This window comes from Haliotis asinina, chromosome 7, assembly GCF_037392515.1.
Source record: "Haliotis asinina isolate JCU_RB_2024 chromosome 7, JCU_Hal_asi_v2, whole genome shotgun sequence".
Lineage (NCBI taxonomy): Eukaryota > Metazoa > Mollusca > Gastropoda > Lepetellida > Haliotidae > Haliotis > Haliotis asinina.
Genome location: NC_090286.1, coordinates 28,315,519 through 28,341,811, shown reverse-complemented (window position 1 = coordinate 28,341,811; position 26,293 = coordinate 28,315,519). Strand labels below are relative to the sequence as shown.

The window sequence follows — 26,293 nt, the reverse complement described above, 5'->3', positions numbered from 1 at the left end:
TGATATGACTGCAAAAAATAACCAATAAGCAGGTGCATGTTCCCAACAGATGCGATACAAATACAAGAAGATCCTGAAATAGATAAGGGATGCAACTGTGCACCGCAAATTGGCAGCACACCGACTTCCATCTGCCATGGTAGTCTAAACTGAGTAACCAAAACACTTCACATACTTACAGATAGGATATAACAAAATAAACACAGTGGTATCTTTTAGACAACCAACATAAGTGAAAGAGCAATTGCAATGAAATTGAATTACTTTTAACTGTCCAATTCCAACTGTCAGCAGTTTGATTACAACAGCGGAGTGTCTGATCCGTGTCATGAGCTGTCTACAGCGAAGACTGACACATATACAACAGCAAAACACTGGTGCTTATAGTCAGCTTCCTTAGATATATCACAGAATAATATTATGTTACTCGTACCCACAAAACTGAACACCTACAAAGTTGTGTTATTCTAAAATACAATATTGAGGACGACTACCTTTACCCGAAATGAGCAAATTTACAGAAGATTCCATATTTCTGCTAAAATGTTATGTAAGCCTGTAAATACTGTCTCCATGGTAGATAAACTGAAGATGTGAATTGAATCAGTGAAGAAATAACCCCAAACTGAAAATAGAATGGTTGCATTATCTGTAAACCCATCATGTATAGAAATATCAGTTGGAACTTGGGATTGGAATCCCATTATGTTCCATGGCCATAACGCTGCATGATCCACATAGGGCATCGCATGAATTCCAGTCTTTGAACTATCTACCAGTTTGAATGATTTATGATAAAAGTTTATGTCTGAAAACACCAGAGTATTTTTTGTCTCATACCAGTGATTCAAAATAGGAAAACTTTACTGATTTATTGATCTACCAAACAGATGAACTTGGCAAAGAGTTTTTCAGTTGAACTGGAACTGAACACTTATGAAACCTACTGAATCTCTTCCTTGTTTATCATTTAAAGTGGCAATTTATGCATTTGAGGTAAACCAATCCAGTGATTGATATTATGAGCAGCATTGGTCACTAAATGTATAGAGATGCTGAATCAACACAGTCACCAAGCCTGATACTTGGCCTTGTGACAATAATGATGACCGAACCTTATACTCATTCACTCATCCAAGAAAAAACACAACCATTCACAACTGTCGACACACAAGAACCCTTAAGGCTTCAATTCTTTCAATACCACAAAAGATATATTTCCATTCTTATATTGTTAATAGCTAATCACCAATGATGCACTAAGAGCTAAACCTACAGCCGCCCTCACCAGATGGAGCCTGTTGAGATTTCCCCCTTCCCTCAGTGTCTGTTATTCATTATTCATTATGAACCATCCGTCTTTAGACTGATAAACTTTTTTTAATCCACCTACTGTGATGACAACCACTCATGGCTGGTCCTCTATGTTTTCCTTCAGGACATGTTTGGCCTTGTTGGACAGATCAACAGAAAAAAAACCACTAAGCAAAGAGACTTGGCGTGAGTTGATGAGACCTGTAATGGTAGTCAATCAGGGCTCTGCACGCAGAACATACAGATCTGATGATTGCAATGTGAATATTGGATGAACTTTTCACACTGTAAACACGTCAGAACCAGGAGTCTGTAGACCTGCTACAATCCAGATAACATAACTGCCATCTTAGTCACCTTTCACTAACCAACGTCTTAAATTAGTTAGTGATTTAATGTGTGCTTTCAGGACACAGCAGCACCTGGTAATGTTGAACTTGTGAGGTTGTTTTCAACAGCTCTTTAACACTATGTATCGTTAGTTGCTTACAGCATCAAAATTCAAACAATAACATGACAGCTTGTTAATATATTTCACCTGATAATATAGTGATTGACACGGTGACCACCAATCTACTCCACTGGGGTACAATGATACACAATCAAAAATGCCTTCAAGTTTGAACAGCCAATCCATTCAGTGACTTCCTCTGACATGCATAGTTTGGTGGAGACCTAACCTAACCAGTTGTTGGATAAAGATCTGTGTTACCCTATCAGCTGTATGTGTATGATGACCAAAGGCTTGGTTAACAATGCAACCCTTCAGTAGGTAGGACACTGCGATTTGCCCAGTACATGTTGCTGGGGACACTACAACTAGCACATGTTTGGTACACTATACACCTGGACATGATAAAACACACATGAACATGGTACATCAGACCTGGAAATGATACTTTACTCCTCGAAATGATACACTTGGAAATGATACTGTATACCTGGAATTAATACTGTACACCTGGACATGATAGTAGATACACTTGGAAATGATACTGTATACCTGGAATTAATACTATACACCTGGACATGATACACTTGGAAATGATACTGTATACCTGGAATTAATACTATACACCTGGACATGATACACTTGGAAATGATACTGTATACCTGGAATTAATACTATACACCTGGACATGATACACTTGGAAATGATACTGTATACCTGAAATTAATACTATACACCTGGACATGATACACTTGGAAATGATACTGTATACCTGGAATTAATACTATACACCTGGACATGATACACTTGGAAATGATACTGTATACCTGGAATTAATACTATACACCTGGACATGATACACTTGGAAATGATACTGTATACCTGGAATTAATACTATACACCTGGACATGATACACTTGGAAATGATACTATATACCTGGAATTAATACTATACACCTGGACATGATACACTTGGAAATGATACTGTATACCTGGAATTAATACTATACACCTGGACATGATACACTTGGAAATGATACTGTATACCTGGAAATAATACTATACACCTGGACATGATACACTTGGAAATGATACTGTATACCTGGAATTAATACTATACACCTGGACATGATACACTTGGAAATGATACTGTATACCTGGAATTAATACTATACACCTGGACATAATAGTAGATACACTTGGAAATGATACAATATACCTGGAAATAATACTGTACACCTGGACATGATACACTTGGAAATGATACTGTATACCTGGAATTAATACTATACACCTGGACATGATACACTTGGAAATGATACTGTATACCTGAAATTAATACTATACACCTGGACATAATAGTAGATACACTTGGAAATGATACAATATACCTGGAAATAATACTGTACACCTGGACATGATACACTTGGAAATGATACAATATACCTGGAATTAATACTATACACCTGGACATGATAGTAGATACACTTGGAAATTACACTGTATACCTGAAATTAATACTATACACCTGGACATGATACACTTGGAAATGATACAATATACCTGGAAATAATACTGTACACCTGGACATGATACACTTGGAAATGATACAATATACCTGGAATTAATACTATACACCTGGACATGATAGTAGATACACTTGGAAATTACACTGTATACCTGAAATTAATACTATACACCTGGACATGATACACTTGGAAATGATACTATATACCTGGAAATAATACTGTACACCTGGACATGATACACTTGGAAATGATACAATATACCTGGAATTAATACTATACACCTGGACATGATACACTTGGAAATGATACTGTATACCTGAAATTAATACTATACACCTGGACATGATACACTTGGAAATGATACTGTATACCTGGAATTAATACTATACACCTGGACATGATACACTTGGAAATGATACTATATACCTGAAATTAATACTGTACACCTGGACATGATACACTTGGAAATGATACTATATACCTGAAATTAATACTGTACACCTGGACATGATACACTTGGAAATGATACTATATACCTAAAATTAATACTGTACACCTGGACATGATACACTTGGAAATGATACTATATACCTGGAATTAATACTATACACCTGGACATGATACACTTGGAAATGATACTATATACCTGAAATTAATACTATACACCTGGACATGATACACTTGGAAATGATACTACACCCCTGGAAATAATACTATACACCTGGACATGCTACTAAACACCTGAACATCAGATACTCTACCCTTGGACATGATAATACACACCTGGAAATTATATCATACACGTGGACATGCTACTACAGTCCCAACATGATACGTCACACCTGAATACACCTTTATCATGCCATCCAAAGGGAGATACTGAAGTTCAACATTGATGACTTTAAAAAGGAGATTAGAGATTACTTTCTTTTCCATGTATCACTACATTAATCCTTTTGACCACAGCAAATTCATTGGCAAGTGTGAAATTTCGTGTAAAACTACCTGCACATTAACATTGCAATATCGATTCAATTTCAGTTTGTCTCCTTTTGATTGAATGCAAAAAAAACGAAAACAAGTCCATTACTTTGTATAACTGCATAACAGAAAATCAGAATCCTGTATTAAGTGATTGCATTTTGAATGACTTTAATTAACCAATAACAATCAAAAGTTTACTCATTTCATGGTAGAACTGTTGCAAGCTGAGGTTTATAGCTATCGTTTACGTATTGTATAGTATCATGTAATGCAAAACAGGAAATAGTTGAATTATTATTTCACCCAATAAAACACAATGGAGCTTGAAAACCTCTACCATCGATGAGGGTTAAGGTTGATAAGTTTCTGTACACATTTGACAAATATATATCATGACTGCCAAATTATTCCTAAAAGAATGCATGAAAACCCAACAAAGGACATATCCTTTTCAATTACAACCCTAACCACAAGGGCATTTATGAACAAACACATTCCTGATCACATACTGTTGTAAAATTCAATTTGGCACACAGATACAGAGAAAATCTCTTGCTCTATATTATGGAGCATCTGAGGCTGTATAATGGATGACTCTTGGAGACCAATCATTTGTAATTATGACGAACACTGCTTCAAGTGAATAGATTCAGTACTATCCACAAACTGAGGCGGTAACAAAGAATCATGTGATTTATGAACAATATTGTTTTTTATTATCCCTTATTGATCACAGAAGCTTTATCTAGGTGGACTTTAATAAATAATCGAAAGGCAAATATAGTCACTGCTTCCATAGCACTAACAATATGATGTTAATAAATGGAATAATTTTATCACATATACATACATGAAGTAAAATAAACCTGACAATATCTATGTAAAATTATTCCATTTGTTAATACTATATTGTTGTAGGAATGGATATATACATATTATAGTTTGTGAAATTATTCTGTGTCCCTACTGAATTGAATTTGCACTCACAAAGGCTTGAACATTTGATTTAGAAAACATTCATAACGTGTCGACTGTCAAGCAGCTGGGTAACAACTGCATGATCAAACCATTAATCAGTAGAGGCGGAATATCTGAACTCTGAGTTAAGTCCTCAATCCTGAAGGTGTAGTATATGTGAGAACAGGATTGACTTAAGTCTTTTTGTTCACTGCAATGTTTCAATATGGATGGTACTAACATCACCACTTTCTCAAGAAATGTATTGGCACTGGGGCTGGTTATCAATGTAGTTCAAAGAAATTGATAATCATGAACAAAATATCAGTTAATTACTGACAAATGTTGGAGAAGTAAGTTTGAGCAAAAATCTCCTCTCAAAACTTGAAAGAAATCAACATATTTCACATCACAGAGATCTGAACATAATTTTGAAGCAAGGTGTCCATTTGAAATACCCATGGTGCTACACTGATAGCAATAACCTAGTCAATGGACCAGAGCACACTTCCTTCACAACTGCCTGGGAAGTATCCATGCCATGTCAGTAGCAAGACACACTATGAAGAAAGTCATCACCAGTTCTATCAAGTCATCAATAATGATCAACATCTGTTCCATGAAACCATCACAGCATTAAGGTGATCAAAACTCATGTCGTGGAACACTTCGATTATCAACCCACTCCTGGGGTTCAACTCAGTGGTCCAACCCAATGGTCAAATAGTTTGTGTAATCGAAGCATTGTGTCATGATGAGTAGGTTAAAACCAAAACAGAGTAATGGTTTATTAACAGCTATTCTGAAATGAGCTGCAGACATGATGGATTAATCTCACTGTGTTTTGACAATCAGAAAATTTAAACACAGCTGTGACCCAATTAGGCAGCAGATGCTGTGGTTATTTTCAGGGCTGTATCATATTTGTCAGATAAATCTACATCTCTGATGTCATCTACACACTGTATATTCAGCATTAGATTTTGAGAGTTAAATCTGTCCGTATGTTTGAGTGAGTTTTGTTTCATGCTGCTTTTAGCAATATTCCAGGAACATCACAGTGGAACACACTAGAAATGGGCTTCACATATTGTACCCATATCAAACCTGGGTCTTCAGTGTGACAAGCCGATGTCTTAACCATTGCTGTGATATTGCTGGAATACTGCTAAATGTGGCATGAAGCTCACTCACTTCAAATACCACACATCTTCTTTAGTTGTCAGTGTTTTAAATGGTATTTCAATGTTGTCATTTAGATGAATGACAATTTAGTGTCTTGATAACTCATCTGTCTCACATTAAATAATCCAAAATCTTTGACATCACAAAACTGGTTTTGTCACATCTCCTGTTATACTCCTCTCCCTTGCTCATTAACTTGATTTATTTGGCATCCCCAAGGTGAAATGCAAATAATGGTATATTCTTTTTATGATAACTCACATTAAACGAATGCAATATGCATGAAGCCAGATTCAGCGGATAACAGTGGATATTGCAATGTTTACCAGAATCTGTCTCTCTGTGCCCACTCAGTGGGTCAATATGGCCGTTTGGGAAGAAGCAGTGGTATCCAGTACGTATTCAAAATATTTATGAATACCACTTTGGGGTTCAAATTATGTACCATTCAAAAATATTTGTGAGAACTTTTGGAGTTACTAATATCAGTTTGTGGTTTATCTTCACATATCATTGGTATTTTTAAGATGTTGGCCCACAACACCGAGAGTTGTAGGGAGTGAGTTTGGTCTTAAGCCACTCTTAAATGCAATATTCCAATAATATCACCACAGTGGAGCCCACCACAAATGGGCTTTACACATTGTACTCATGTGGGGAATGGAACCTATGTCTTCAGCATGACAAGTAAACACCTTAACCACTAGCCTACCCCACAGCCCACACAATATTCCATAAGAATACACCAAGAAAAGCCTTGTTTGAGCCTCATACATTGAATGTGAAAAATAGAACCTGGGCTTTCCACTTGATGGAAGCAAATGCTTTAACCATTTGGCTAACCTGCTACCATAAAAAGTAATATATGTATTCATGATGTATCAATTTTGCCAATTGTACTATGGACACTATAATATATTTGATATATAACAAAGAACAAAGTTACAGGCATGTCATATTGCAAAAGCCAATTTTCCACAGACACAGTATGTTGGGTCGATTAAATATTGATGATAATCTAGACAATAACTAATTGCACATCATTTATTTGGCACCGATGTGTAGCTGCTTGTGCTATGTGACAGTGAGGAAGGTGGTTTTTTTTGTTTTGTTATTTTCGTTTTTTTTTTAACACTTTATTTCTTTTTGATTGAGGAAGGTGTTGGCAGTGCGTGGTTCTTACCTCCCAACCTGGCTCTTTGCCTCCCTCAACCAAGTCCAGACCTTGTTGGTCTGAGGAACCTATGCTAACTGTCACAGGAAACTGTACCAATCAGTCCCTGGAACCTAAACCAACTGATCTTTGGAACCAATACTGTTTCAAGAAACTATCAATACCAACTGGTCCCAGGATCCAATAGCAATTGGTCCAAGGAACCCATATTACCTATACTAGTGGATCCCATGGACCAATGCCAACAGATCCCAGAAACCTAGATTACCTATGTAACCATGCCACTTCACATACCTTTTCAGTGGTGCTAATCAGTTCATGAAAGTAATGTGAAATTGGTGCTATCTCAGTATAATTTTGAATGAAATCAATACAGTTAAATCACAAACATCAGTCCAGATGCACATGTAGGCTTTGCGATTAATAGATTATACTAGTTGATACACCCAGTTAGCAATTAGAGATTATTTAGATTGAATGCCATGTATTTATGATCAGACAGACAAGCTGACCCAGATGCAATGTTCTTTCCTAGCTTGCAGTCTGCTCAAATGGACCTCAGGCTAGATAATCGGCTTCTGTTATTCTGAAACTTTATTTGCAGAGGATAAGACCTTTTCATTCCCATTGTCACAATTCATATGGCAAATCAAAATACTGGTTAAAATTTAACCTTGCTATCAGTCCTAAAATAGGACAAATGTATGTCACAATATTGACTTTGATGAAAAACAACAAATGCAATTCTGATTTATTGCAATTATTTTAATATTGACTTCTTTCTGCATGATGCTTTTTGAGCTAAAGCTGTAGGTTTATTTCATACCTTAGTTTGAAAGGAAAATATTCTTGTTACTGCCTATCTTCTGTTATTCCGTAAGCTGATGTTGTAAAATACTAAGAAAGGGCAAGAGCTCCTCGACATAAGTTCTTATCTTATAAGTTTGGGTAAGGGTGTAAATATGAAGTTGAACAATATTCATTGACCACTTAAAGTGTAGTAGTCATACGCGGATGATAGTGTATACATTAACCTTTACCTTATCAAGGACTATGACAAGCCACTCCAGGCAAGACGAGACATATAACACAATATAAACGCTAGTTTTCTCGACAAAGCTGAAATACCATTACACATCTAAACTAGCTTTCACAATTCCATGTGGGATTAACTCTTGGAACCCTGAATAAGTTCCATCAACAAAACTGATATAAATCAAGGCACTTGAGAGACAGATAATTGCTAAACACCCTCTGGGTATGCGGTACAAATTAGAGATGTAATTGTCAGGCAATTTGTCAGTACACAGTTCTCTCCCTTGACACCTTTGCCTCAAGGTGGCAGCCATGTCTACAGGCACATATCCCTGACAACTAATCCAAGGAGGCCAATTTCCACATTACCTCAATAACTAGCTTGTCTTTGACCCAATATTCGCCCACACATCATTGTTGAATTACGGAATTGCAGGACCGGATGATATTGATCTGTAGAATGATGAATGTTTGTTAGGTGGAAATCTAAACCCGTATAATCTCTTTATGGGGAGAATATGCTATGTTTGCCTTTGATTTCATGTAATTTGAGTTTATGCTTATGAAACAAGCCAACCAAGGGATACACAGGTAAAGAAAGACAGACCATGGTCAATAACAAAATGGCTGAAACATGACTGGAACGTCCAACAGGTTGTGGTGAGGCAGACAAACTGAGATGTAATTATACCAGCAATCTATCCACTTATCAGTAAGTGAATGGATGTCAATACATTACAGGAATCAAACTGACTTGAAAACCGATTATTTTTTTTGACAGATAAAACAGTCTGAGACAGTCATGCCATTACTAATATTATGTACATGCCATTTGCAAAATAAGAGTAATCTCTTCTGCGGGATTGCAGCAAACTATGTGATAGATGCCTGTTTTATAGGCATTGATGTAATTCTGGTGATTATTGACTCAGCCACTTATAAGGCTGAGGGTTCTGATAAACTAGCAACATCCATATACTTGAAATGCTACATCGTTTCGTCTGGTGCAGTTTGAGAGTGGTCTGCTGGAACGTTTACCCACACTTTTCCTCTCAACTGTTTATGAGTAAACTGTGGCAGTTTAGATGAGAATTCACTGTGTGTGTATAGAGACTTTAAATGTAAGCAAACATTTTATTAAAAGCAGATGCCTATCTGGAAAATACCATTAGTACATGATTCAGATTTCTGTAAAAAATCTTTCTTCTTTATCCATTTCAAAATAACACTTCTAAAAGCCGGATGATTTGAAAATTAAATAAATATATTACTTATAAAAAAAAATAGTTTTTTTTGATAACCCAGACTTGTTTAATGAGTATTTGTACTCAATCACAAGAAGTCCAACCATATTACAAATGAGAATTCAAGAACATATACTGTAGAGATACAACAATGATACCAGATGTTTGCAAAATGAGTGAGGATTTGTTGAGTATGGTTTAGGTAACTCTCAGGAATATTGCAACTTTATGAAAGTGGCCAATAAATAATTAAGTCATCCAATTCTGGATGCCTGATACTTTTAGTTTCCACATCAGAAACAGGTTACGGTCATGTCCTCTTCAGGACTACATTTCCAATGGCATGCTAACAAGCACCTTACTGGTCACCCATTAAGAAAAAGATGCCTAGGTGAGGAGGACATAAGCTAGTGGACACCTTTGCTAGTCCCAAATCCACCATCTTCTTATATATATGATGGGTAGTGGGGTTGCCTAGAGGTTCAAGCATTCACTTGTTACAACAAAAAAACAAGTTGGATTCTCCTCATGGGTACAATGTTTGAATCCCATTTCTGGTGTACCCTGCTGTGATATTGCTGGAATATTGCTAAAAGCGGCATAGAGCCCAACTCACTCACTAATATATAAACAGGACCTATCATGGGTCAAGGTCACCTTGGCTTTTCGCAATAATACTTGACACAAAACATACAAAAAAATAACCTTCCCATGCATAGAAGGATATAGCCTAGCGGTTTAAGTGTTTGTTCATGAGACCATTCTCATTTACTCACTCACTCACTTAAAGAGTAGGCGTGCTTAAGGAAAATATGCATAACCAGTTTCCTCACCCCACTACCAACAGTAGACCATACATTCCTGAAGGACCAGGAAACAATTTCAAGCTAGTCCCTCAATATATATAACAAACAAACTATTAAAGTCACACATGATGTCTTGAACAAGTCGCACATCCATTATGTTGTTATCCAATCAGAACTAAATCCAATTGTGAACAGCAGAAAAATGCATTCTTGTTACCAATCCTGCCTGCCTGACCAGAAATCACAGCTGTCATGGAACTGATTGATCCCAAAATAGTAATCCTTTGATGAGGAAATGCTCTCCCCACATCTGATGGTAAATTATATTGAATTCCTATGATCAAACAGTCAGAGTTGAGATGAAGAAAACATTTTGACACCGGTCCCTGTCTATAACCTCATGGTCACAAATTGTATTGTTTACTGTAATTTAGAATCAAGATAGTCCAGAAGGTCAGGTTACCATATGTCTCACAAACTACTTTACTTCACACATTGTTTGGATTTCTGTGACAATCAACATTTTCCCATGAATATATCTATGATGTTTCATTGCTTCAGTGAATCATATCACAGATATACCATCATCTGTGTTTGAGTGAGTAAGTATAGTTTTACACCACTTTTAGCAATATTCCAGCAATATGACATCAGGGGACACCTGAAATAGACTTCACTCATTGTACCCATGTGGAGAATCAAGTCCAGGTCTTTGGTGCAACAAACAAATGCTTTAACCACTAGACTATCCTACCACCCACATCAAGTCACAAATCGCATGAAGAAATTATAGTCATAGAAAGAGATTCTATAATTCAGATTATTAATAAAAGCTAGAAATATTGCATAAACCTTGTTCAAAGTGTCCAAACACCTTGCCTTCACCTTCAACACCAGAGACACAAACAAATTATAAATATAAAGAGCCCATAAGGGCCCCAATCAACAAAGCATGTATGACATTTAACTGTATGACATTTAATTGCCAATGGTAAACTAGTTGGAGTTATGACAGGTCGTAGCATTATGTACCCTTTGTGGATCACAATCCTGAATTATAAGATTTGATACTTACTTTAATACAGGACCATTACAATTTTAGTCAAGAAATCAGAACAATGTATCTGTATGTCCACTGAGATGCAATAACAATGTTATTTCTGTGTCCATTTAATAACATCCTTCTATCTTTTAACATTACACATTAAAGTCACTCAGGGTCCTATATTTTTCTATAGCCAACAGCAACACGGTCGCCAGACTGTCCAGTACTGAATTCCCTCACATGACAAGCACTTCATCAAGACAACACTTAGCACTAATCTAGGCGGCAGGGGATTTCTACACAGACTCATTACAAGGTATTCAGGTGTTAGGTCGCACCCAGTTATTACCTGTGCAAATAAATGAAGTCACATTCAGCATATCACTCACGCAATAAAGTGTTCAGAAACAAGGAACAGTGCAGTGTGTCAGTGGAAGAATGCCATCACAGAGACTCATGGGAATCGCAGACATTGTGCTGAGTTTCCAGACTACATGACATATATTAAGACTCCAATATACATCATTTAATTTAAAGATGAATAGCTTAAATGACATTTTAATTTCATCTGGAATTGCTCTTGGTACTTGGTGTTCCTCTTGCTAAAAATTATCCTTCGTGTTTTGCCTACTGGGCTAGGACTCAAGTATTGTCTTTTTCTCATGAAATTCACTCAGTCTGTTCACATTTTAAATTACAAAATCTGCAAAAGGAATTTCCTTCTAAAATTTACATAGCCCTTTCCAAACAAAATAATAAATTCACAACAAACGAGATAATGTTTTTACCATTTTCTACCATTATCTGGCTTTCATTTGAAGCAAAAATAATTCAGTCTTCAAAGAAATTGATTTTGTCCCTTTACTGGCAAAGGAATTCTTACTAATTTAGAATATCACCTAAAATGAACTTTAAAAAGAATAATTTCCTAAAAACATCCTCATGAAAATATTCCACACTGAAGGCATTTGTCAAGGATATTCCGTGAGAAGTATTTCTTCCATATTTTCAGTAGTTTACTTTCTAACACTGGGTTCAATATCTGGTTCATCAAAGCAATCAAGAGGCCATTCTAAATGCAATGTTATTTCTTCTTTACGCCCTCCCTCCAAAGTTTAATGGTAAGTTGGCGCTAAGAATTGGACAGTCCTAGAACTGGAATACAGAAACATGACCTCAGCTTAATCCAAAACGTGACTCCATGTCCTTTCCACAACAACATTCCTACAATGTTCTCTTGAAATCGCACATCTTTGGTCAATAACTCATTTCTCACTTGACCAAAACAGATTTCATCTGGCCTCAAGTACCCAGCAATATAACAGCTGTGTTTTTTCATTGATCTAAAAATTATGCACATTTAACTTTTTATTGATATTAAGCGTTTTTTCAGGAAAAATTACAAATTTTCATCAGACATTTTATTGACTTTGATTTTCAACCCTAAAGAATCAATAATCTTCATATTTCAGGCAGAGTTTTCTACTTCTCAGATAAATGTAATATATTTCCGATGGTAGGGACATCTACTTCATCATATAGAACCCAAAATGCTCATAGTGTGGGGGGTCTGAGCTGCAATGATTCTTCAGAATGCGATGTTCATTGCACTATGGGGATGTTGGGTTAAAATGTATTTCTTCAGAATGGTGGCTATTCTCATCCCTCTGACCAGAGTCTCATCTGGGGTTGGATCCATAGAGTAAGAAGAAAGTTTTAAATTAACCTGGTTGTGTAAGTAAGGATAACAATGAGACTTGGCAGATAAATGTAGACCCAAGTCTCACCTCTCAACATAATCAACTCTATACAATTGTGACAAATCAAATTACTAAAATCTCCAACCATGTATATATTCATGAAGGAATTTGTTGTCGTTTCCAGAAATCCACATGTAAAGATTTTTTTCTTGGTCTGATCATCTGTCAACATTAAGCAATAATAAAAGATTCAAGTGCTTTACTAAAAACACTGACTTAAAGGTCAAAGCCGTATCACTTTGATTTCTCTTTACGAAAAACAAGATTACATGTATAGCTCATGACAACATTGATAAAATGTCTGCCATACACCCAAATAGATACGCTCCATCAGTCCAAATAAAGAACAATATCAAATTTGTTCAAATCAATGATGGTTGGAGCTGCTAAATTCATCATTTCAGTAAATATATATATACTACATCTAATAAGTAAAGATAAGACAGGGGTTAAAAAATTCCATCGCCTGATGCCCGGGACAGGTCAGTTTTCACTTTGGGCAATCAAACAATGGTATCTTATTTGTCCATGGACTACTAGATAATTTCCACTTATGGTTTCAAACTGCAAATAATATTGGATTTCATTTCATATCTGCTCATACTGAAGCTATTAAAGTTAGCACTAATAATAAAGTAGAGATAGTACAGAGTGAAATTATCACTCTTCGATAAATACTCGGGTAAACATTAACATCATGCATTGCGTCATAAAATCAGGGCAAGTGGAAAATGAGTTAGGACAAGATACTTTCTTGAAGTCACTTGCCCTATGGCAAGCGGCTTTTCAAAATATTTTTGAACCACTGTATGATGGAGGGATAAATGGGTTCTAATTGCCATTCAAAGAAGTTCTGTTTATCATCACCATAACTTTGAACAATGAAATAAAAACATGAATGTACTAAAAGTTAAGATCAAACAAGATATATGTTCATATTTTGCACTCATATTAGAGATGTGGATATGATAATACTTACCACTAGGCCTGTGATGCTTTATTACACACAAGATTTCATGCACTCAGTGTTACATATACATTTTCACGATAACGTATAGAAGAAACACTATCCTTAGAACTTATTCAAATCCTTGGTCATAAGGAATTCAGCTTACCTTTATCCTAATACACATAATCAGGGCCTTTAATTACCCAATCTAGCCCAAATCAAGAATAAATACAAAATGAACATAAACAGCTCAACCTACCAGATCTGAGGAATACATACAAAATTACAGCACATGAGCCTTTAACCAAAACAAAATTCTTTTTCGTCTCTACATTTCAGTAAATATAGACTGGCCAGACTCCAATGAGCATTTTCTGTTAAACAGATCAAATGCTAGTGTAATATTTAAGACTATTAGAGAGCTTTTCCCAGTCCCCTTCCTGGCATCTTGATTGGACAGATGGTGCAAAGAATGACAATGAGCCACTTGACTGGTCTTGGAAGACATTTTTCATTGGCTACTTCAACGAATGGTTAAGGACGTCTTTAGGGGTTTCAAACTACTTAAGCAAAATGGAATTTTAAACATGTCAGCTTCAACATACTAGGACTGTTTAAGTTTCCTTGATCTGGAACTGATGAAATGTCTGTGACAAGGAGAGCTGCAAAAGTATACTGCGTTCCTCAGTGTACTGAGATTATCGATATTTACCATCAGTTAAATTTGGAAAGATGAGGAAAACCCACGGTCTATGGATAATCAATGTCTTTATTGCAATAACGATTCATTGCAATAAAGATTAGTTGACTATCCATAGAACTTGGGTCTCATTTGTTATGTTATCGTTTATTTTTATGCTGCCCAGTATTAGCATCACAAATTGCCTAATACTACAAGAAGTCCTTTAAAGGTTCATTTTTTATCCTCAGCCAACTGTTATGTTTAAATTGCATTTATGTAATTTCTCCTCATGGAGAAAGACTGTTTATCATTTGCTTATCTTATGGTACAAACTATAAACATTTCTAGCCAATATATTGTGCTTGATTCTTCTACTGTATGCACTCTGTATTAAATAAAAATATGGTAAACCAAAGAGTATATACCATGATACTTATCCCAACAACAGTGTATTGTTGCAGATTTAGTAGCAAATACTGAAATATGTGGAACAAAGGCAACAAAGGCACCAACTAACTGCTGAGATATACATTATAAGAGGGCTATAAATCAGGCCCATGTGGCATAACAACAGTGAGTGACACAAAAAGTTTTCAAAAAGCAAACCTTTCACTGAAACAATGTCATTACATTCAAACAGTGCAGCCCCTGTCAATACCTTTGATTCACGTAACTAAACTTGTAGTACCTTTTTGATGGACTATTATGAATATGGTGATCTTGCTGATCCAAATCAGAAACCAAAACTTTGGTTACAGCAAAGATGTAAACGTATGAATAAAATATTTATGTGTTTGGTAAGGGATAAGTGACTTAATGTTGTAAAGTTTATTAAGGAAACTCTATTACTCACAAATTCCTATCTGTCACTATAATGATTATTATGCATTATGTTGTACATGGGCCACTGGCCTTTATACCAAATAAAGAAAGTGAATTGAAGTGACTGCATTTCTCACAGCTGATATCCTCTTTCTACGTTATAACTGCATTATACCCTATACAGCATTATGCAAGTTATTCTAGCAATGTTGTGACTGTAGAGTAATGAGGAATTTCCAGCCAACTGACCAATACTTTCCTTGGGATAATGTCATTACCTTCAAGCACAGTAGTCTAATCATTTGACAATCGCAGCAAACACTACACAAAATCATCACATGAAATCTGACAGTTCCTGGTCCCCGAGGACTATTTTGTTGTTCTGCTAACACCTCATAAATGTACAAGTTGTGAAAATCTATCAGCTTGAAACCTAAGGGGCTGTAAGTGCTGACCTAGCACATTTTCTGGTTGTCCCACCACGCCATGCTTCCAAATTGTCCTTGCACCTTGCACAGTACTCTACCCAGACTCTTGAGAATAACTCGGTGATTACCACTTTTCTTGCTAGGCTATGATAAATTAATTGTTAGATTTTCATCCCTGCTAACTTGCTAACCCTTGCCCCTTATTACTGTCCCTTGGTACTAACTGATGAAAAAAATCTGTACATATTCTGACCACTTTTAGTTGATGACATTTATAAAATTTGAAACCTTTTCTGCTTCATGGAAATTAACTCTGTCAGCAGTTCAAGTGTTTAGATATTGTGAGTGAGTCTGTTTAGTTCTACATAGCTTTTAGCAATATTCCAGCAATATCATGGTGGGGGACACAAGAAATGGGCTTCACACACTGTACCCATGTGGGAAATCAAATTCTTCTGTCTTCAGCATGATGAGTGAACACTTTAACCACTAGGCTACCCTGCTGCCCGTTTGATATCTTGAAAAGTTTGTATAAATATCAAAGGGATAGTAAAAACATATGCCTCCAGCCTTGAATTTAGCACAATATTGGATGCAAACCTCCAAATCACCGTTCCAAATTCTACAGATAATCCACAATTTATTGTCATTGATTCATTAGTTTCTAAAATAAAGTTCTGCTATATGTTTGATATCATTTCTTGGATGTTTAATGTCAAACTCGGTAATATTTCTTGATATATTCATGCGCTCCCTTAAACAATTGAGTCAACCAGACAATCCAGTGATTGATATGAAAAGTGATCAATGCAGCCGAGTATGATCACATGCAATAAATGACATAATCCAATACATGGGCTTCTAGTGCCCTTTTCAACCCAGAGTCATCATGGTGTTGGGTCACAGCAACAAAATAAATTATGCAATGAAATGTTATCAACCTCTATGCAGTAGAATGGAATGTCAGTACATTCTTCTGCAGAACACTGTGACATAATATCTTCTTACAATGGCTTCCTTATTACTCTCCATCAGTATGTGCTCAAATTTGAGTAATTCATATTACTAGTTTTAATACTCATTGTGTGATGTTCCTTCTGTTCCAGGTGGCATTTGGGTTGGCGATGTTGCTACCTGTCGATAAAAATATACGTTTTGGATTACTATGTGTGGCATGTGTGCCTGGAGGCGGCCTTGGGCACGTGGCTGTAATGATCGGCGATGCTGACGCTCCCCTCAGTCTCACCATGAATATGATAAGTGTCGTGGCAATGTTAGGTAAGTATTTCCCCGACATGATGGGAACAATATTCTACCAGGACATTTCACAATCAAGCATTCTGATTGGTCCTCTTTAGTATCAAATCTTCTTATACTGTAGAGTGAGTAAATACTATTTAACACTGCAATCACCATGAAAGCAAACACAAACCTCACCAGTAGGTAATTTAAAACACTGAGTTTACTACGGGGATAGTATGGAAATAGCTAGATATATTATTGTAATAACCCAGTAACATTATGCTTAATTATTGCAGTAGTATCTATTTCATCCACCATGTATGAATCAAAATAAGGAGGCACAAAATCACAGGTTCCTTCCAGAATATCTAATGGTGGGTTCCATTCATGTTCTTAGCCAACATAAAGAAAATTGTGAGTAAGTTAGGTAGTCAAAGCAAATAACATGATCCAGTTGGACTTTATCACGAGTGTTAGAACCAGGACCTGTAGGCCATCACCACCAAAGACTTCTGTATCACAATTCTTCATTATATATCTTAACAGGAACAGAGATCTAAGAATGGCAAAGCCTGCACCAACATGACTTTCGACCATCAGACATTACACACACCCTAACTCTATCAAGTAGATCAAAGGTTATAATAAATTACAAAGCTAATGCAATGTCTGGGTGTAATGAAGATATGCTGGTGTTCCTGATCACTATGTATTCACTTGAGCTAATGTTAAACTTAATCACAGGGCGGTTGAAGTCTTCTGCCAAGTCAACACAGCAAGGGGGACTGTGCTGAAAGTAATCACTGCCTGTGCTATGTACCTTGCCTTGTGTGTTTGTTCATGGTTAGACTCCATCCAACCCTCTAGGCAACAGTTCAGGAGAACCTCAAGTAGCCTGTCTCACAGTCCCCAACCACATTATTTCCCTATCTGCTTAGCCCTCCTGAAATGTAAAGCCTAAATGAAACAAGTCTAAATTTCCTGAGGTTCCGAATCTCCAGTCTCACCTGGCTCCTTTTCAATTCAAACAGGACTATTTCTTGCCTTCAAAATAATATATACAGAGTCTGAGTATTAGTCTACTGAACTTCATGTAGTTTGTCTCATAGTCCCTGAGCAATGTTTCCTCACATACTGCCCTTCATGCAATGCAAAAGATGTGTCAAGATTTTCATAATGCACAGGTCACTGGGATTCCTTTTTAATTTGAATTGAATTATCATTTATACAATCAGACACTAACTCTTGATTTCATGACGTTAACACACAAAGAGGAACAACATACCATCCTACTGTCATTGTAAACACACACACACACGCACGTGCACGTGCACGCGCACACACACCCTCACCCCACACACAGTCTACTGGCACCAGACTAGATCTTGAAAGACAATTGTTGGCTTGTCAGAATAAATTTCTCAGCCATGTTTTCATAAATGATAATCAAAATATGTGAAATAATGTGGGATTGTCTGTATTCTACTGCTCCCGTCACTTACTAAGACCCGTGAAGGTCCAGGAGTAGAATAGGCCTTCAGCAACCCATGCTTGCCATAAAAAGTGACTATGCTTGTCATAAGAGGTGACTAGCGGGATCGGATGGTCAGACTCACTGACTTGGTTGATACATGTCATTGGTTCCCAGTTGCGCAGATTGATGCTCATGCTGTTGATCATTGTATTGTCTGGTCCAGGCTCGATTATATACAGACTGCTGCAATATAGCTGGAATATTGCTGAGTGCAGAGTAAAACTAAACTCACTTACTCATTCTTATCAAATTCCTCATGATGTTAATAGTTTTGCATAAATGTTTAATCAATGGCATAAGTTTTCTTATAATGATTTACATGTTTGCATCAAAATAAATCTGATGCCAGTTACAAAACATTGAACAGTGTTTTAGTTTAGAAAATAGGAGAAAATTGTAAACACCTTCTGATATCACATGCTACAATGGTATATTAACATATATCCTGTTATCACATGGATACAACAGTATGGGAACTACACACCATCTGATTTCACATGGATACAAATGTATATTAATATATACATGATATCACATGATACATTATACACCCTCTGACATCAAACGCTTATAACAGTATATCAGTATACATCCAATGATTTAAATATCACAGACAGAGGGCATTTTGATTTAGCAAAAAAAAATAATCAAAATCCCAATTTGCACAAATGACCAAATGATGTGTTTGCAAGGTTTCCTGTCAAGGTTTGGACTGCCACTATATCCCTATATGCCTTACATTATAAAAATGTGTTTATGTACAGTTTCTTCATCATCATCATCATCATCATGATAAATAGCGGGTGCTCTTTGATTAACAAGTAGGTCTTCCCAATCAGTGTCTGAAACCAAACAAAGTCCAGCTCCTCCCTTTCCTCAATTCTGGAACCAGCTTTACAATGCGATGACCTCATTAACCTTAAGTAATAGCCGAATGCAGGAACAATTTCAGGAATGACCTGGTCAATATGGCCACTGATTTTACTTGTCTCTCCTTTATCCACAGTCATGTCCGGCAATTCTAGAACCAATTTTCATCAACTCTTATCTCAGTATGGATGTCTGATTATATGTCTTGCAAAATAACATACGGTCATGAGATGAAATGGACAAGAGAGAAATTGATGTCCACAATAGTCACAGAATCAATATGCACCAACCTTCAGTTAATTCACCGACCTCAATTATTTAAAAGCTGTCCCTCTGAATAAAGGATCATTGCCCATGTCTATAAATGAAATGCTGACAAACACTGTTTATGCAGATGCAAATACCTCAGTATATTCAGATTAGAATTCATCGTGAGAATGTTCACAATAATAGTGTGATGTACTCATATGCTCTCTGTTGCTGCACAAACCCATAGCCAGTCAATACTCATGTTCAAACCATTTCTCTGCATGAAACAAGCATTTTTTACACTATTCCTAAATACCTTACACTTACAGATCTTTTTCTCTAAATATGATATTACCAAAGGATCTGAAAATGTAAATACTTTTGAGAACTATTTTCACATAAACATAAACAGTTAATAAAGAGTAATAAGTAATGAGTTTAGTTTTTATGCAGCACTCAGCAATGTTCCAGCTTTATGATGACAGTCTGAACCAGACAATCCAGTGATTAACAGCATGAGCATTACTGAGTATTGTTCTATACAATTTGGATTTGATGACATGTGTCAACCAAATCAGCAAGTCTGACCACCTGATTCCTTTAGTTGCCTTATGACAAGCATAGGTTACTGAAGATCAATTCTAACCCGGATCTTCGTGGGTCACTTACAATAATGAAATATTGTACTGAAGCAGTTAAATGCAACAGTTTCAAACACTTTTATGTATCATCTGATTTAACATTACATTGTTTGGGTCAGTCTTTTACAAAGAAGCATAGATGCTCCTACTGGTTGAAGAGTCTCACATTGCTGCTGAAAGATGCATATGTTCTTACTCATCAGAAGGTTCTGTTCCTTTTACAGAAGGAACTTAGTAGCGTAAGACAACATACAAAGCATTTGATCAATAAGTTTCAAATATTTGTTTCAGTTTTGTATGTGTAGTCAATGAGATTCTGACAATTCTTTAATTCAATCAGTTTCCAACTTTTGGTTGCAGTCTTCAGATGTTCTTTAACACCAGTCAGTTTATTCTTGTTCAGTTTCTTGGCAAAGGGGCAAGTACACTGCTTTTTCTTAAACCTACCCCTGTAATTACAAACGAAATATCCAAGCATAAACCGTTTTAAGTTCCCATCATAAATCAAAGCTAACAAGGCTGACAACCCAAACACACCTACTGAAATGTGCAAGTGCATAGTGAAATAGACAAGTAATGATCCGATCATTAATTAGCAATGTCAATAATTACTCTCTTCACTACCACCCATTTAGTACACTCTCTCTGCCATTATGGCTGAAAGGGTGCAATGAGGCAAAATTGGCCACAACAAAACAGTCACTTGTTCCATTGAGCAGCATTTAGAGTCAGCTTCAACACAACAAATAACTTCACAAAAGCATGAAATAAATGAAGCTGCATTGAAACATAAAAATATTAGCATCTATGCATTAAATGGCCTCATAATAAACCAACTCTTGAAGAAGGAAAGCCACTGCTAACAACGCCCATTGATAAAGATGCCAAAACAGTTGAAAGAGGCAGTTATCAATTTCAGTAAAACTGTTTGTGATCGATGCATATGATGAACAATCAACCCGCAGTGTTTTAAACTGACACTATCCAAATTAGTTTGCATGTTATATGGAGGTGAAGTGGCAGATCTGTTGGATGAATGCCGAACATTCTAAAATCATCCAGTATTATGTGCGAACTTAACAAGAGTTTGGTAGAAAGGAATCCCTGCTGAAATTGCTCGATTTCAACTCATGATACATTATTCTCAGCCTTCATTTACACTCTCCCCGCTACAGGCCAGATCAAGGGGCGTCAGTGAAGCTTTAGTATTCTCTAACAGCATTAAGTATTTCTCATAAAGAAAGAATAGCTGAACTGAAAGGGAAACTATGATGTCGAAGTATCAGAAACTTAATTCATAATTTTGAATGATTAGAAAGAGTTCATCTGAGTGGTATTTCATCTAAATAATATTAATATGCTCATAAGTATTTCTTGTTCATGTCAGCAATCAATGTGGGCCCCTGGAACGCTAAACAGTTCAGGAATTAACATGATGACTATATATAATTCCAGTAGCTGAAACTCAGATTTTACACTCTTTCATGAAACAGTTCTTCCAGTTGCCCATTTACCCAACACTGAACAGAAACCTATTTATTATGGATTTGAAACAAAGAATTGCTCATATAGACATTCAACATCAGCGAAGTAAACTATTAAACTAGCAAACTAGCACTAAATGAAAACTTCAAAAATATAATGTATGCACCTGAAGATCAAATCATAATCACAAACAGGTCCAAATTTCTTTTATTTTCTTCATGATGCAACGGCTTAACTTTTACTGCTACATGACAGTTCCTCTGATGAGTTTTTCTGATAAGTGCTGGTATTGTTCACTTTGATGTAGTTGTATAAATAATTTCTCTGAGTTAGGACGAACAACACATATGTCAATTGTACTAATCTCCAGCATCACCAGCATGGCAGAGTAACGTAGTATAGGTGGTATATACCCTACGCTTCATTCCATGGGAATCATGGCTGATTGTTTGACCTTTAACAGATTCAAAGACAATGAGGCCCTTCTTGAAGGCCTGTGTCCAGTACGTATAAATTGCCCAAGTCAGACACTAGCAGATGGAGAATGCCAGGCACATTAGCATGTTGTTTGGTCAAACTTTAGTGGCAATCTTTGGTTTTCCACACCGATGAACTCATGCTGAGAGATAACAGGGAGACAAAACCATCGAAGTGTTAATTGGGTCGAGGTAATCGCACCAATTTACATAGATACTATGCATTAGTGACCTGACATTATTGGAAGTGGAACCTGTGTGACACTATCTGGTTGTACAGCTAGAAACAACATAGGCTCATGGCTTCCATTAGGTAAATATGAGGACATGCAGAAATGGCGAATGTGGCTAAACCAAGACTTGGCTGATAATGAATGGGACATGTCACTGTATTTTCAAAGGTCAATAAATAATTGCAGATAGTATCACAAATCACCCTGATGTGTCCCTTAGGTACGAGCTCATACATATTGGTACAACTGAAATTTCTTTCATTTCTTAAATATCAGATAGGAACTATTTCCCAAGAAGACGTTTCAAAGTCAGAACACATATGGAAACTTGTGTTAGTTGATATGTCCCTCGAGTATCTGTATTGTTTTTTTTGGTATTTGTGGATTAATTTTCAGTGAACCTCAGCTCCCCCGCTGGGGATTCCAACTTGAAATGAGTCTCCAGCAAGCCTTGCACTTTACAAAGGTGGCTTAATATGTTTGGTTGTGAGGTGAAGACTCGGTTCTGTTCATGTCACTGTGCACCAATGATGAGGTTCATTGTTCAAAGTGCCAATCTCTGGACTGTCTGATCAAGACACACTGCCATTTTATGGCTAGAATTATGTTGTGCATTGGGCATGAGGTGGGGTGTTGCTTGGGGTGAAGAAAATTTGGTTGATTATACAAGTAATATTTCTTAGATAGTTTGATTAACTGGATACATGGTCATCTTATGTTATCCATAGGAATTGGTTGGTATATTATCACTGACCATTGGTCCAGCTCAACATGTTCAAACCAATCAATACATTATCAACAAATCAGTCTAAATAAACATAGCATTTAATCCCTTCTACATACAAGTTAATACTATCCGAAAAAAAAAATATAATGAAAACAAAAGTATCTTCCCTAAAATATTATTGTCAAAGTAGGTATCATTTTCAATAGGCACATGTGGTTCTCTTACTAGTGCAGACATCTCATAAGGTGACAATAAGCAAGAGAAAAATACAGATTGCGTAAAATTGTGGAAAATAGCTGATTTGGCCACTGTTAATTTTTCATGATATCCATACATAAATCTTAAATGACAAGATCCCATATAATGGCACTGAAAGTTCGTAGTTATTCCTGGGATAGAAACAAGATTGCGACGACTCTTCATGAGGTTCATATTGTGTTTGGTCTTTCACCATGTTGCTGCTCTGATCTGTTTCATTTACAAGTTTCAAAAACCGACAAACCAAATTTTGAAAACATAACTGATAGTCATGCTTCTGTTCTAGTATGATAAAACAAATGGGATTTTAAATCTGCAAACAATGCAGAAAATAGAAGGCTGAGGAGACATCTATGACATTTAAATGTCATCGGGGACATTATATTGATTCGGTTTAGTGAAAATCTTAAATCCCGTGTTATTCTGCCAACACTGATCTGTGTCATTTCATTGGTTGGTTTGATCAGATAATAGAAGATACCGCTGGGTCTAAGCAAAAGGATTGTGAAAGACTTGCAACTCAAATTATGATTCTGCCTGTGACAAAATTTCACTTTCTGTAAATCAATATTGAAAGGGAGATAGCTCCAAGGCAGATAATTGCTGAGATGGCAATGCCTTTTGAAGGCAAGAAGAATGTGAACACATTGATTCATTTCAGCAGTTCCTGAACTTTGCATACTGATAAAACATACATCTCCAAGGACATTTTGAAAAACATATCAGTGAATGTCACAAAGTGATCACTTTACTGAAATTTACGCAGACGTATTTATCAGCAGAGAACTACCACCATTAGGTGGCTATTATTGATCTTGTCACTGTAAATTCTGTCTGACCCCAAAAGACTGAGGCTCAAATCAATGGACAATCCATCTAGAGCAATAATTTCATCAGTGCCACTACATAGCAACAGCCCAGTGCCTTTCACAGACCCTTCGTTAAGTCGTCATGAAATTAGCACCAGCATGTTGTCATCATTTAGACATGACTGATTTCACCACTTGTGGCATTGTCTGCCGAGTAACAGTATCAACACCTCAGAAAGGATATTAACTACAAATGTGTGAGCCAAATTTAACCCTTGAGAATCAAAAATGTATTCTGAAAGTTTCCAAATCGATAACAACTAATAGATGTAGCAGGTACATGTGTTATGGTCTTTTGAAGGAGCCACCTATGTGACTTTCATGTGTGTTTTTTGGGGGTTGAAAAATCTTTAAAATATTTGTCCAAATTGCTCAGACCATGCATAATTGAAGTCAGAGAGGGCACAATTTTGATCTAAAATCTCACGAGACTGTACTTCTACTTAAATCGCACTTACAGCAACTTCACAACTTAAATTGCCTTAGTTTAACATTCTATCATCCCAAAAGGTTGCTGGGAGGCTGTTGAGCCTTAGCCAGGCTGGATGCCAGCAGAACATAAGACCAAAGTTGCATGCAGACAAATCGGCATTAGGAGCAAATCTCCATGGATAGGAGGATGTAATATCCTTTGATGCACGAACACTAGTGGTGGCAAGGCAGACCAAGTAGCACCAGTAACCACACAACCTTTACCACAAACATTTCACAATTACGAATAAATGTATCGCTGCAGTACATTGGCTACAAATTGTAGTCTCTCATACCTATTTGTCACGTTCCAACAGAAGCAACAAGGAGACTAGTGGTAATAGCATTTGCTTTCACACCAAAGGCCTGGGTTCATTTCCCCACATAAGGTATAATGCTTCCAAAAATTCTTAAATTTTGCAGATTTAATGAGTCAGTCAGTGACATAGGAGCAACAGACCTGTTAAGAATAAAATCACGAAAGAAAATGTAATGATTGATATTTTGAATAATGATCCACACTATACAGTTATCACAACACACAATTTCAATTTAGTCAGCTCCCACACAGAAATGTTCAGGCATGGAGTAACTACCTACAGAGCATAGCAGATATGTCAGTTTGTTCTAACACAACCGTAATGAGCTTCTGAAAACTCCAAAACAGGGAGCCATGGCACAAATGACCAGCAGTGCCCTGATTTCTGACAATCTGGTTATGATTACAATAATTATCTCACAGTAAGTTGTCTGGTGCAGATTATAAATCATTTCTCAACACTCTGAGCAACATTCAGAGATAACGAACATGTCAGACAGTATCCATTCCGAACACTGCTTCAGTGGCAATAAACATGTTCCATAAGGCCAATC

General features: G+C 36.5%; 2 protein-coding genes across 2 annotated transcripts in view; one reads left to right on the top strand and one right to left on the bottom strand.

Moving 5' to 3' along the window:
- Window positions 1–26,293, bottom strand: part of LOC137292146 (trafficking protein particle complex subunit 13-like) — a 176,475-nt gene that overhangs the window by 117,082 nt on the left and 33,100 nt on the right. The window lies entirely within an intron of this gene.
- Window positions 1–26,293, top strand: part of LOC137292145 (sodium-dependent organic anion transporter-like) — a 38,947-nt gene that overhangs the window by 5,049 nt on the left and 7,605 nt on the right. The window contains exon 2 of the mRNA XM_067823685.1: window positions 17,472–17,643. Within this exon, the coding sequence (XP_067679786.1) occupies window positions 17,472–17,643 (172 nt within the window). The remainder of the gene's footprint in view (window positions 1–17,471; window positions 17,644–26,293) is intronic.